The sequence below is a fragment of the Phymastichus coffea genome, unplaced genomic scaffold (genome assembly GCF_024137745.1).
Source record: "Phymastichus coffea isolate CEN01 unplaced genomic scaffold, Cenicafe_Pcof_1.1 PCOF00099, whole genome shotgun sequence".
Taxonomy (NCBI): Eukaryota; Metazoa; Arthropoda; class Insecta; order Hymenoptera; family Eulophidae; genus Phymastichus; species Phymastichus coffea.
The window spans coordinates 818,393-831,111 of NW_026706910.1; the positions used below are offsets into that span (position 1 = coordinate 818,393).

The following is a 12,719-nucleotide window of genomic DNA, read 5'->3' on the forward strand; positions in this document are numbered from 1 at the left end:
TCAACATCGACAATCGATATCGGCAATTTGGCAAATGCAGTGAAAGGGAACAAGGAGCAAGTATTATTAAATGAATCGACCGTGTAACTAACGTTACATTTTCCTACACGGTCACCGGCATTAGATCGGCATTATTGAAACAAGATCTGAAAGGTGAACTTCACAGCGTAGTTCACGTGATGAGTCACTGTAAGGTATAATTGTCCGATGGCACGGTATACCGCTTCATGCAAATTTTTGAAAGCCGGTCTAGTACAAAACAAAATTAAATAATTATTTGTTATTGGTCGTAGTAAAGGCGATCGTAATATATGATTAATACGTGTAATCAACGATGGAACACACATCTTCTGAAAAGCATAGCTTGAAAATAAACGAATTGACAAACAAAACTAAAAAGCACGTACATAAATAATCGATTCCCTTAAGGCAAGAGCGAATGCGACAAGAGCAAGAGGACAATAACCCGCCTCAAGAAAGAAGCAATCGACGAATCTCAGCAGCAGCAGGCAAGGTATCAAACCAGCTCTCCTCTCGTTTAGTCTTGTTCACAACAAAAAACGAGTAAAATAAAAGTGGTCGCATCAGTTGATTACCCGCTCTCACCGCGAGATGCCGCTGACGATGTCGAAGCGGCTCTCCGCGACTTTCGAGCGCGAGCCAACCAGCAAAGTAGTCCGGGACAGCACTCGGCGAGGGCGGACGCGCTCTTTTAGCCAGGCAGCGTCGTAGCGTAGGGCCTGCCCTCCGCACAGAAAAGAGAGAGAGAGAGAGATATATATATAAAACGTATATGTGCATAAAGCAAACGCGTTCGGTTACACGGCTGTTGTTGTTTTTTTCGTTTAAAGGGCAACAGTGAGTGAAGTTGTACTGTGTGGTTTTGATCACCGGAAAACAACGAGAGAAAATCCAGGAGTATCGCATCCTCGCAGACTGTTCGTTATATTTTTTGTTTGGGTGAAGGGGTAGTGCGAGGATGACGGGTGAGGATCGAAAGGGCGGTGGCGGTGGCAAGCTGCAGCAGAATCAGCAGGGCGACCTAACCTCAGGCAATAACACGACCGACACGGCCGTGCGCCAACACCAAGCTCAACAGAATGGCACGGTGGAAAAGGCACCGGTGGTCGCCGGCACCAACGTCGAGACTCTGCCACGCCAGGGCAAACAGGTACTGTGCCTACGTGTGTCTACGATCTCCTCGATCGATATTTTCTCGTCGTCCAGTGCCATCGAGTTGCTCCAAAACACACAACTTGCTCTGGCGCGAGTGTCCGTATTCTATCGTGCTTTTGGCAATCCGCGTGCCTTAATTCGTCAGAGCCGCTCGGATTCTTCTTGGCGGAGCGCCCTTGACTCATTACTTGACGGGTGCTATGTGTATATCGCGCACCCCTCGTAACCCAGCGGTTTACAATCTTTCGCTCGCGGCAATCCCTGAGGGGTGAGACACACAAGTGCTGCAAAAGTCGCGCTCGCACAGCTGCACTCGCGCGTGGCTTTTCTCTCTGCAGCTGCTTACAGGAAAGCTCTTACTGTAATAAGTCGAATGGTGTACGAAAGCGTAATTGCCCCGACTCGTTCCGTTTGCGGCAGAGTCGGGCGCACGGTGAAAATGCGAAGCTCGCGAATAGCACCGACGATTAATCCTAGGTAGAGGTATTGGCTTTCTTCTATTTTCATGCGCAGCCGACTCGTCCGGCATGTCATCGTACGTACGCTTATACGCGCCGATGAAAAGCAGCCCCCAGACGCACGCACACACGGAGCAAACGATTCGCCGAGTTTAGCAGCGCACCGTGTCTCGTGGGCGTGCGGAGAGGGAGAGAGGGAGGGAGAGAGAGAGAACGGAAGGGGGAATGGCCCTTAGGCTCTCCTGTGCCCCCCTTCGCGTTACCTTGACATTATAGGCCATCAGGTTTCTCGCCGCCCGCCTCCGCTTGAGAAGCTAGTTGGAGCACGGCCAGGACAGACGTCCTGTAAGGCGCGCTGCTTTCGCCCGAGTCACCGCGTACAGCGTACTGGAATTGAAATCACGCCGACGAGCGATCTAATGTTTACCCATCGCGAGCTATCTGTACACGTCGAGAGAGAGAGAGAGAGAGAGAGAGAGAGAGAGAGAGAGCGTGCGCGCGTGCAAGGTTGCCGCCTTATTAGTCCACGCGCTTTCCGAATTTAGAACTGACGAAGGTCTCGCTGCTCGCTGCGTACTGCCGAGTTTCGGGAGAGCGGCGTTTCTCTCCGCGTTCACCTCGCGGACGCTAAACGCCTCGCGCTCGCGCGCGACAGGAAAGAAAAGCCGGCCGGCGACCCGAGTGGTGCGAACGAGTGAGCGTCGCGACTTCTTTGCGCAAGCTGGCTGCCTAAGAATAGGCTCCCGCGCGCGCACTCGGACGAGCGTCGTCGCTGCATCTGCGACTCGCCGTTTCTGTCGCAAGACTCGGTCAGTGGACCGTTCGATCGCGCGACTCGCGTATCGCAATCGACGCGCATGCAGCTCGGCCTAGCTCCTCCTCCTTCAAAGTCCGTCGTTGCGTCGCCTGAGTGGACTCCCGACCGGCGTTTCGCTATCGGTTACGCGGACTGTTCGTTCCCCTACGTATATCGCTCGCCTTACTCTCTTCGAGGAACACACTCTGCTCGCGTCGGAGAGGCGTCTCGACTTCACCGCGTACGCGCATTCCGCAGCCGGCGCGCGCGATCCAAATAGCAGCGACTGCTATTACATCGATTACGTACATCAAGACGAGTCGCGAACGCGGAAAAAGAGTTAATTAATTAGCGTTGGCTGGATAATTTTCTCTCCGGCATATTTGCAGTCTGTCTGTCTGTCTGTCTGTCTCTCTCTCTCTCTCTCTCTCGGGTGGTTATTAGACGCGCCACACCCTCTTGCCGGTACATCATGCGCTCCGTCGCGCGGAAAAACAAGCGAGCTGGGAGATCGTGCAGAGCGAGAGAGCGTGCGACGCGCTGTTCCCAGGGCTAAGCCCCATCGACGAGAGGACGTCGTCGGGCGGGCTCCGTCGTTCCGAATGGGTCAGTTGGCGGGCACGCGCGCACTCGGCGGAGTGGGACTCGCGACAACCACGGCGGTCGACCGAACGACTCATGCCCTGCGAAGCGAGTCGAGATTGGCAGGTGGAGCGCCGCGTACGGCGCGTTCCGTGTGTGCGCGCGCGTGGCCGGAGAGGGCGGTTTCGCCGCTGTACACGCTCGGGGCGAGCGAGCCGCGAGTATCGACCGGCGACAGAGCGCCGCGCCGCCTCCATTTTGCGCGCTTGGCCCACATACAGCGCGGTCGCGGCGACTCTCCGCTGTGTCGCCTCGGCGGCACCACGACGCCCGAAAACGCCGGGAGCACGAGCTGGCGCACCCGACGAGTCGGCCAAAGTCAAGGCTCTCGCGACGAGTCCTTTCGTTGATTGTTTCATTTTCTCTTTTCCTCGGCCACCGTTGATATCGATCATGAAAGCGCGAGAGGCGGCCGGTCGGTTACGTAACCCGCGCGCAGGGGCGCTATCTTTGGACACGTTACCGCGGGTGATAACGGGAATCGAGACGACTTTTTCACGTTGCGCTACATCCTTGCTTGCGCAGTGCGCTTCTTTGCCTTTCGCGGGCTATAAATTTGCTTCCTGCTTTATTGCTGTGCTTCTGAGAATTGGGTCGACCTTGGCGTATCGCGAAAGACTTATCGTACGGAAGTCTCGTTTGAAAGACGGATTCGAGCGATATGGCACTTGGTCGGGCGATCAACGAAATTTGTCAATGCTGGACGGCTGGATTTGTCGAAATGCAATCACCGATTTGCAACGAGCGAGCCGCTTGCTGCTGCCTCTCGCTAGATGTTCGCTTCATCGAGGATCCTCACGTTAGAATTGCTCGTAAACTGCCTCCGTCGATCCGCGAACTAGAATTGGAGGGAAACGCGAACAAAAAGGCAATCTATTTGTTCCTCGCGCTCCACTTATTTTTCCATTTAGCCGCGACCCGATTAAGCGCTGCTTTCCTGCAAGCTCGCGCGCGTGCGTCCGAGGCGCGTTATCCGATTCCCTTATGTCAGCACCAACTTCGATATAGCGCCGAGCGAGACGCCGAGCGCGTACGGTCGCGGCTTGCCGTCTAACTCATAGAGAAGAACGCGACGGGCGCCGCGACGGCGATCCTCCTATCGATTTCACCGTCGCAGCTTCCCTCGCTGCTCGTCTCTCGAGTGCGCAATAATGTGGGTGAAGGGCGCGACGCGCAGCTTTTTACGCGCGATCGCGAGAAAGTCTCATCGAGAGTGGAGGCGTTTCCGTTATGCCACTTTCGACCATAGAGGCAATTTGAAAGAAGCCGCAGATGAAACGAGAGGATCGCCGGCGTATTACATGGCTTTTATATTGCGTGGCTTCTTGGCTTCCGGCGAGTCAAGCTTTGAAACTTTCGATTTCCCGTGAATGATTTTGGTATTTCTCGACTCATCGATGTGTATAGTACCGGATAAATTTCAGCCGCATTAGCGCGACACGTCGAAATAATGCGATACCCTCGTAAATTTTGTCGTTTGAAAATTACTCAAATGATATTCCATATCGTTACTTTACACAAGTAGAAAGACGAACAGGTCATAGATGGTGAACGGACTTTCCGTTTCGGTCGGTAATAAAAAATGATTTTACTAGCTTAAAAAACGACGAATTTAAATGGAATCCCATTGCGTTTCAAGTCAAACAGTTTGAAAAATAATATACCCGAGAAGTGATCTATATAGAATTCATTAGCAAATTTATCCAACAATCGCAAAAGAAATTGCTCCCCGTCACTTTAGAGGCTTGGCCTGCCCATTGAATCGTCTCTGGACGTATTTTCCTCTTAATTAATATGCATTTAGAAGGCAATAGCACTCGTCCATTAGAGGTTGCATACACGTCCCTCGAGCCACTTCCGTCTCTCTCTCTCTCTCTCTCTCTCTCATCCGTCGTATGTGGGTCGCTTTAAAGGGGACAGGAGTGGGGAGAAAGAAAAGCGTCCATTTCATTAGCGTTTGATTAAATGCGCCGAGGCGTGCGTTTATATTGAAAAGAAGGGGGGACTTGACCAAGGTCGAGCTTCGACGTGTCTGCGGCCCTGACTTTGATTTTTTCCCCCTCCCGTTCGACATGTCTATTTCAAAAAAAAAACAAACAAACAAACAAACAAACAAAACGTTTCTTTTTAGACTGCCTTTTCTCGTATTTTTCCAACGATATGGGCTAACATAATTCTATCGTCGCGTTATTTTTGCGCGAATGCGCGTGGCGTACCGTTAGCTATTCGGTTACGCAATGCGTGCACGCTCGACATGCAAATTTCCCGTTTCTATTTATGTCTTATCCAAAGGGAAAAAGAAAAAAGTGTTTTACGGCAAAGATCGCTGATTGTTCGGACCACAGCCGAGTATCGGCGCCGCGAATGACGGAATAAAGAAATCCAACGTACGTAGCAGTATCTCGGGGACACGAAGACTGCAGCAACGTCGCTTTTTTTTTATGCGTGATAGAAGGCGAGAGAATCCTGTTTTGAGGTGTATTCGAATGAGCTAAAGAGGCAACTGTTCAGAAAATCCATTTATATTCCGCTGTGGAAAGATTCTTTGCAAACTCATTAAAAAAGAGCGAAGTCGACAAAGACATCGATTCGATCGTCATTATGTGCAAAAGAGAAAAACAGATCGTCGACTAAAATAGATATGTTCGGTTTTTTCCGAGAACTGCGGCCAGCATTGAAATGTATTTTTTATTGCAGCCATCGCGACGATTTACGGTAAACGTCCTCGCAACGTCATCGCAACGTACAAATATATTACTTTAAATATTTCTTGAAAATAATAATAAGAATAAGACTGGCGACTAAGCCAACAGCGGGTCGATTATCGGGAGCAGCTTCGACGTATCGCCGTCCTGCTGCGATAAAGCGTCTGAACGGGCGGAGAAAAGTAACGTGGCTGGACTCGCCGACACGGTACTTTCGGGCGCATCAATTAAGTCGGCACGCGACGCGCGATGTCGCTCGGGCGAGGTTGCGTAAGCGCGCGCAACCTCGGGACTTTGATCGTGGCGTCGTCTGCATCGCAGCGGCGCGGCCTTCGATCGTCGACCCGCGTCGTGGAAATTGGCCTTTCGCCGGACACAGCTGGAGAGCGCGGTCCGCGCTGGGCGCGAGGTCTAATTGCCGCGCCAAGTCGATAACGGGACACGGCCACACCACGGCGTGGCGCGCGACCGACTCGCCGGAATAGAACGTCGCGGCGCTTCCGCTTTCGCTCGCGCGCGCGGTTCTGCTCGCTGGCCCGCTCGGCGAGCGCCGTGCAAAGCTTTGCCGATATTAACGCTGTCGAGGATGCGACCGACAAGCGAACGCGCGTCGCCAGTCGATCGACCGCGAAGCAGAGAGCGCGGTCAACGCCTTTTTTTAGTCCCACTTTGAACTATCGTGCAGCTGTCGGTCTGGCGTTTCATTGCACTCGAAATAATCCGAACGAAAAAGCAAAACTGCGAAAGCACCTGGGTCGGGGACAAAATACCAAAATGTACGAGGCAGCGATGTTCGGAAAAGAGGCGTATCGAAGTGGTCGAAGTCGCGTGGGGGCGATAACTGGCTGGCGGGGAGGAAAATAAGCGCCACGCCGAACTGGAGCACTCAGTCAAGTCGAAGAAAGGAGAGAGAAAATGGCGCGCGAGAGAGGGCAATTTGCAGGAAAGGAGAATCGATCGCGGAGCCGCGCACTGCGGCGCCGCATAGTCAGCCTCTGCGCGCGATCACGTAGGCGAGGCGAGGAGGTTCGGCGCTGGTTGTCTTTTCAGCGGAGGGGCGCAGCGGAGGCCGACGAGTGCCCCCTCGCGCAAGGAAGCAGCGGAGCCGGGCGATCCCAGGCGAAGGAAGAGGGAGAGAGCGCGCATCATCCGTCACACGGAAAGCCTGCGCGATCCGAAAGCGCTCCGAAGCGCATCGTATAATTGGATAAATGCTCTCGCCGCTCGCTGCGCCGCGGCTGCCGCGCGCTTGGGAAAAATGCCTGCGGTCGGCGATGCGTGCCCCGGCGCCCCTCCGCTCCCGGCCCAGCCGGCTGCGCGCTCACGTTTTTCCGGCGACTTCCGCCGAGCGGGAAAGTGAACCGGCTCCCCTGTGCGGCGGCGATCTCGTCTATCTCGGCCGCGAGAGGCGAGAGGGCCTCTCTCGCTCTCTCGGCGTCGCGCAGAGAGAGGCTAGAGTGCACGCACTTGCCCGCGCGTAGGTCAACGCTCCCTCTCGCTCTCCGCCGCGCCGTGCACTGGAAACGCGCGGCAGCGGTAAATCCGCTCGGCTCTCGCTGAGCGCGACGCCTCGCACCCATTGTCCGAGGCCGCCGCCGGCCGGCGTCGTTCGAGATGCTGCTACGCTGGCAGGAATAGACGCACACCGTCGGACAAAACTCGCGAGTTACTCCGAGGCGTTATCTCGTCGTCGAATTCACGGCGCGGCCGTATTTATCTAATCGGCCAACTGTGCCGCAATCTCGCCGCCGATCTCGGGCGTAATACAGTGAAAGACGTCGGTGGAAGCGCGAACGGTCGAATCCAGCGGTCGTCGGCGTCGCGGCGCGCGCAAGCCAACGCGGGAGCAGCTCCGGCCGTCCGAAATCGTTGGCCGTGACGATATTCGCTGATGGGCTTTTGTTGTAAAAACGAGAATACCCGTTGCGGTCGAGGAGTGCTCTCGCTGATTTTGCACTCGCTGGGCCATTTCCGTTTCGACACTGTCGCGCATTTTCCGGCGCGTCGGACTGCTAATTTTAGAATAAGTGCCCGCTTCTCTCGATGCTGGCATCGAAATTGACTCAAGCTCAATGCAGGTACTCTTTGCTGAAACACGAATCAGCGCCACGACGTAATATCGGAAGCGTGATTTATGCCGCAATAGAAGAAAGGCGGGGGGTTATTGGCACGGGCAGAAGAGGCAGAAGAGGCAGAAGAGGAGCGGACCGCTATAATTGAACACTCGGCGCGGACCGACCGAGCTGCCTGCGAGGCATTTGTGCGCGCGACCAGATCTGCTTTGCGGCGATGCTTTTCTCGGTGCGCTCGTCATAGGAGGCAAGCCGGACGGGCCTCCTCTGGATTTCGCATTCGTTTGCGCGGCGCTGTCCCGACATCGCTTCTCCATTCTATACTCGCTGTCGGTGGCGTGCGAGCAAAACAGTCGGCTCGGGTACAGATTTTCGAGCGCCGATCCTCGTCTACGGACCATTTCCTTCTCTATCGGATGGAAATGACGTTTTATATTCCCGCACGACAACCATTATCATTTTTACTGCCCAAGACGCCTAAATTAAAAGCCAAGAATTTGACCGTAATAAAATTTTATTTGTCCACGTGTCACGTAATAGCATGACATCACGCACAACTGGAGATAAACCGAGACAGCCGTCGCTCTCTTCCCTCAATTTGATAACGACAGACTGAAAGTGTTATTTAGATAGCAATCTATCCAAGTTAAGTTTAGCAAGGATTGCACGTCATAATCGACTCGTTTTCTAATTCAACAATCCAACTGATCCGTAAATATAATTGTCCTGAATTTTTCGAAACAGGATATATATATAAATCAGCTGTCACTGATGTATGCCCGAAAATTCGGGCCGGGAAGGGGGGGGGGGCGAAATAGAAGCGTTTTACAATAATAAACCGGACGACATTAATAGTCGTAGGCAATTGTGGTCGCGCACGCAACGCGTGATTCACGTTTTTTCGTGGAGGAGCCGCCGCAACTGTTACCGCCACGTACGTGGTTGACGCGATAATCATCGAAAAATGCCCTCCTCGCCCCGTCCAAGAGCCTTGGCCGACTTTTCGCCGAGCTCGGTCTTTCGGCCGGTGAATCGCGCGCAGGCCCGACGCGACGGGTTTGACGGGCGATCGACTGCGTTCACTCGGCGACGTACTTCGGACACGCGGAAGGCTTCTCGCAGACTCGTCGCGGAAAGACGCGGCGAGGAGCGCGCGCGCGCGCGCGTACGGAACGATCACCGCGTGAGCTTGCGCAACGATCGGCGCTCTCTGGCATTGAAATTATGCGGGCGACAGTCGCGCGCGGCCGAAGAATTTCCGAAGAGGGAAAAGAAGAGTGCCGCGCGAGATTTTTAACGAGGCTCAAACGAGTCACGACCTAATTGTTTCAAGTGGACATTACGTTCTGACGAATGGATTCAGAGGGGAAGGATTAGCTCACACGCTAATAATAATCGTCGACGCGCGAGAGTCGATGATTATTATTCGTCTTATCAAGCTGCTGACGGGAGATATGATTGGAGGCACCTTGAGGCATTTTTATTAATTAGGTTTTTTTTTAATGGAGGGGAAGGGGGGTTGGCGAAAAAGTCCTTCGCGTGCAAGTACGGTGAGTCATCGTCGGCGTATCCTGCTTTTTGTTCGACGGAGTTTTTCGCGTAGCGTGACAACGCGAAAAAAAAAATAAAGATGACGATCCTTCTTGTTTCTCCTCTTTCCTCGTTTTCGCTGCGGCTGTTCCCAAGTTTGCAACATTTTCGTCGTATTATTAATTGCGCTCCTTGAGATAATCTACGCCTCGTCGTTGCTTTTTATATCATCTTTACGAAGAACGCACTTTATTTTTGTTGTTGTTGTATGCAGTCGTTAATATGCTCCTTGTACTCGGTTCTAATTACGCAAGATGCGTGCAGATGGCGAAATGTCGAAAAGTCGACGGCACTGTAAAGTAAAATGGAGGCGTTGTTTAAATGCATAATACAACGCGAGATATCCAACATGATGAAGTTTTAGAGTCTATTGTAGTTCTTCAAGAGCCTTTCATAGTCAGATTGCTATTCTTCAAACCTTTCAAACGATTGCTTTGTAATAGCGATGACGTTGAAAAATATGTGCACTAGTAGCCAGCTACCATTTGATCATTGCTAAGGATAGACGAATGTTGACGCAAGCTCCCGAACATGAATGTTCTTTCGGCTCTCATTTTGCAAAATCGATACTTACAGGGATGAAATTTTCAGAAAACAATTAGCCAAACGATCGACTATGGTTGAAGCGCATGTAGTCTGTGAAGCGCCAGCCATCAGTCGTCATTGACAAAGGTGCACGGAGCGCCGTCATGGCACAGGCAGCTCGCGTAAAACTAATTTCCCCCTCTTGACTCGCGTCACGTCAAGGCTCTTCCTCTCGAAAACGAAAGAACAGTTACTCCGCAGCGTCATACGAGCGCACGATATTAATTCTAGTCGGCGCCTTGTCCCAACTATAATAACCCTTTCCAAGTACGAGTTCGCGTGGAAGAATGTTTTCTCTCCGCGGCCTCGCGGCGGCACGGCAGCGCGCGGCTTTTCCGAGACGGGGGCAAAGAGTTAACGACCTCGGCCGAGCGCGTCGTTATTAAAACGCGCGGGGCACGCTGAATTATTTAGGAGGCTCGGCCGCTGCTCTCCGGGCAAACATCACAGAGGCGGACGTTGCACTCGAGATCAGCCTTCGCGGAGTTGGAGGGCCTCTTCGCATCGGGCCGGCGAGAACTCGTTCGTCCGCGGCGGACTTCTCGCGGCCAAGGCTCCGATCGAGAGTGGCCCAGTTTCGTACGACGAATTCCCAAATGCACGCGAAATCAGTTCCTTGATAACGCGGCCCTTCGGTGGCCCAAGGCCCAAGGCTGAGCCTTGCACTCGCGTTTCTTTTTGCCGATTTAGCCCGTTATACGACGGTTCGCAGTCACTTCACGCGCGTCCTTTTTAAAACGTGCCTTCGCGTCCACGCGAGACTTGCGGACTGTCTGCTTGTTATTTGTGCAATTATGCGCAATCGTAAAAACTTGTCGCCGAGCGAAATCGAAATCTCTACGAGCAAACGCTACTCCAGCCGGCGAACAAATACTTAGCCACGACGAACTGACCTGTCTGACGAGTAGCCAAGGGAGAGAGAAAAGCTCTCTCCTATCGATAGTACGGCAAAGTAAACATCGTCGTAAAGATTTTTGGTCGTCAGCCAGTTGTACGTCAGAGTCGGCCTATCGAAAATAGTCTTCCACGAATAATGCGCGCGAGGAGAGAGAGAGCTTTTGCGTAATAGTTGAGCGCGGCGCGTCCTTGATGGTCGGCCATTCAATTATTAATTGGGCCCGGACAAAACGTTATATGCTCTATTCTCCCGCGGCAAGTCGCGGAGGAGACAGAGATCCCGTTATATCTTGCGCGAGCGTATCGCAGTCGCGTCGCGTCTTGTACTCCGCTCGTTTTTCACTGCATGGTTTTAGATTGCTGCTCAAGCTTCTTTATTGCGCTTACGCTTGCTGTAAACACCTCGAAGCTTTCCTATCGTTTACATTGTCGGAGCAATATTGCCTCGTAAAAAAAGTGTTTTCTTTTTGTTTTTTTCTTACGGCGCAAACACTGAAATTTAAACAAAGTCGTTTCGACGAGAAATTATTCTCACTATTCGATTGTACTGTCGGGAATCACGCTGCATTATCTTTATTAGATTTATTAGAAATTGTTAGAAAAGAAGACGTCATGTTGAAGTAAAATCTGACATTTTTCAGAAAATTCGAGAGAGAAACGCGAGCTAAAGCGTTAAAAGCTCCTGGGCACGTCTCCCACGACGTTGTAGACGCGTGTTGCGCGTGCCCGGGAGCCATTAAAGGCGCACACCGAAAACCAGCAGCAGCCGCACGTGCAACGCCCTTAAGCGCGGTGTCCGGTATATACTCGCCGTGCACACGCACACTCGCCCACGCGGAAGCGAAATGCGCATGGATCGATTACGCACGCGCCGGCTTCTGTCCTTTAAAGGTAGAACGCGCGAGTATAATTAGCTTCCACGCCGTCGTCCCCATTGTTGTTACCCCTGATAAGACGTAACGACTGACTTCGTTGCGCTCGCCTTTTTCCTTCAAAGGGCTCGATTTCGAGTGCTTCGCTTCTCTCGTTTTCGGTTTGGGCTTCGATGCGCTTCACTAATTCCGCAAATCCAGTTTGTTTTTACTCCCGTTGTGCTTTTACACGACGGTTCACTGACTCGGCATTTCGTGAAAATCCATGTGATTATTGAAAAGATACGATTTATTCTAAAATTGCCTAATTATATTTTATTTTATTTTTTTCAATTACTAACGGTGTTTAGCGCGCTACACGCTCTCTACAGTGTTGTAAGCACTGCAGAAAATGAAAACATGTTTTCCTCTATTTTATTCTAATCACTTTCTCTCCCTACCAACCAAACTTCAAGGCGACAAACAATGTTAATTTCAATGTCACATACGAGAATCACATTCTTGATTCGTGCTAATAATTCCAGTGTAATTTCGAAACACAACCACTTATTTTCTTGAAACAATTTTTTAACTGCATATTTCCATTCTTATTATTCGTATTAATTATTTATAAATTGAATTTACTACTTAAATATAAATCTCCTGCTTCTATATATATAATACAAATGTTTCAAAATATCTTTAATCACAACGCTGGATGTCGACAACTCATTATTTTTTGAAGATATAAAGAACACTAAATCCTCTCCTCGTCAGTTTTTTAGACAGTTAAATAAATTATTGGAAAAACTGTTTTTGAAATATCAAACACGGTTATCATATAGCATATAAAAATCGACATAGGAAACATTAGGTTTTTATCTCCTATCTTTCGCGGACTAACATGAGCTTTCGTTAAACACTATGTTGGAAATTGCGCAAACAGC

The 12,719-nt window shown here is 51.4% G+C and overlaps 1 protein-coding gene across 4 annotated transcripts in view; it reads left to right on the forward strand.

Moving 5' to 3' along the window:
* Positions 1-689: 689 nt before the first annotated feature.
* LOC131670029 (titin homolog) overlaps positions 690-12,719 on the forward strand; it is a 62,983-nt gene continuing 50,953 nt past the window's right edge. For all 4 annotated transcript variants that reach the window (XM_058945325.1, XM_058945326.1, XM_058945327.1 and 1 more), the window contains exon 1: positions 690-1,171. In XM_058945325.1, coding sequence (XP_058801308.1) covers positions 980-1,171 — 192 coding nt within the window. In that variant the 5' untranslated portion in view covers positions 690-979. The remainder of the gene's footprint in view (positions 1,172-12,719) is intronic.